This window comes from Penaeus monodon, chromosome 32 (genome assembly GCF_015228065.2).
Source record: "Penaeus monodon isolate SGIC_2016 chromosome 32, NSTDA_Pmon_1, whole genome shotgun sequence".
Taxonomy (NCBI): Eukaryota; Metazoa; Arthropoda; class Malacostraca; order Decapoda; family Penaeidae; genus Penaeus; species Penaeus monodon.
In genome coordinates, this window is record NC_051417.1 from 26,343,717 (window position 1) to 26,345,432 (window position 1,716).

At 33.3% G+C, this 1,716-nt stretch overlaps 1 protein-coding gene across 2 annotated transcripts in view; it reads left to right on the plus strand.

Annotated features, from left to right (window-relative positions):
- The first annotated feature begins 411 nt into the window (after positions 1–411).
- The window catches only part of LOC119593771 (BTB/POZ domain-containing protein KCTD5-like), an 18,931-nt gene continuing 17,626 nt past the window's right edge, over positions 412–1,716 (plus strand). For both annotated transcript variants that reach the window (XM_037942790.1, XM_037942792.1), the window contains exon 1: positions 412–627. In XM_037942790.1, the coding sequence (XP_037798718.1) occupies positions 436–627 (192 nt within the window). In that variant the 5' untranslated portion in view covers positions 412–435. The remainder of the gene's footprint in view (positions 628–1,716) is intronic.

Sequence of the window (1,716 nt, forward strand, 5' to 3'; positions counted from 1 at the left end):
TTCTTTTCTAAAGAATGCAATTTGGTAATTTGCATATAAGAGAGTACAGGGAATTTGAAGAAATTCTTGAAAATAAAACAGTTTATCATGCATTTCTAATATATTAATATTCATTATATATATTAACCTATACTAAGCGCATTTTCATATATCCTTTTATATGAAGATTTTTTCATTAACTATTTGTTAGTCTCTACCATAGTACCTCATACCAATTCATTACTGTTGTTTCAATCAGAGAATAGATTGACAGAAAATTAGATGAATTAAGGGGAAATAGATATAAAGACGGATCTATTAGTAGCTCCTCCCCTAAAAAATACCAGTACCCTCGTATTCGGCAAGACCTTTAAAAATATATTTAGGCTCGCAGCCCTACCCTGAAATATATTTACGCCCATAGTCCCTGCAGTTTAATGTTTACACTTGTCAAACATGGCGTCTTCACCTCGGATAGACGAACAGAACGTGAATTGCGACGGTTCCGGTGCCCCGAGAGCTCGCCAGTGGGTAAAATTAAATGTAGGAGGGACACATTTCCTCACCACAAGAACCACATTATGTCGGGATCCTAATTCCTTCCTCTGTCGACTCGTTCAAGAGGATCCCGAACTCCACACAGACAAGGTAGGTTCGAAGGTGTACAGGAATTTAATTGTGTTTACGTTATGGATGTTTATTCCGGGACTTGATTTTATTATATATACGTCTTTTGCGTCTGTTGAATAATACGTGGAATACAGCTATAATGTATTCCACGTATTATTCCGTTAGAGATTATTACTGATAAAAGTTTGAAGGAGGATTTTTTTGTATGGTCAGTTTTCATTTTAGTTCATGGATCTCAGGTTTTATTTCCATTTAAATTGTTGTAACAGTTATAAGGAAAATGTTTTGCATATATGCTTGGGTGTTATTTTCTGTCAGGTTAAATTTAAGCATTGTTAGTAGGTCTCCAAGTTATGGTTAAATACCTTTGAAACTCATTGAAAATTAAATGTAGCTATGAAAGGCAAGAACACAAAATGAAAGCCATTGATATTAAAAATCATGAAATTTCTAGCAGTAAATCTGCAAGATTCCAAGCATATGAGTAAATCTCAAAGGGTATGAAATGATACCTTGGCTACTGCATTATGGTAGATTGTAACTTTTTAGCAACTGTATCAGTGGAGAGGGATTTTTACAGATTCAGTAAAAGTTAAATAACATCAAAGGCCACATTATCTCTTGCAATATAGCAAGTTAAACTTGTTTTAGCTTCAGATAATAATAGAGAGAGAGCAATATCACCAAAACTTGAATTTTGATAGAATTTTGATGATTATAGCTTATTCACATGTATTATACCTAATAACTAACACTAGGTCTTGTATGTGATTAGAATGCTGACTGTTGTTCTTGATTCATAATATTTAAACCAGAGATTGACACCAAATTGAGAAAACATTAATATTAAAAAGTATTCCTGCCCATATACAGTTATGCAGTAATGAAAAATTAGGTGCCCTTTGGAGTCATTTGGTGGTCTATAAGGATTATTCATGTCTAGATTGTAATTGTGTCTATGTGTAGCACAAGAACAAAATAGCACTTAAATTAATCAATGTTTCAGTGCCATAGGAAAAGGAAGTTTGGGGTGAAGGACCATGGGAAGTAAGACAGAATATAAAATTTTTAAATATGTAAGAAATGTTGCTTGATTTTTTCCCCCAG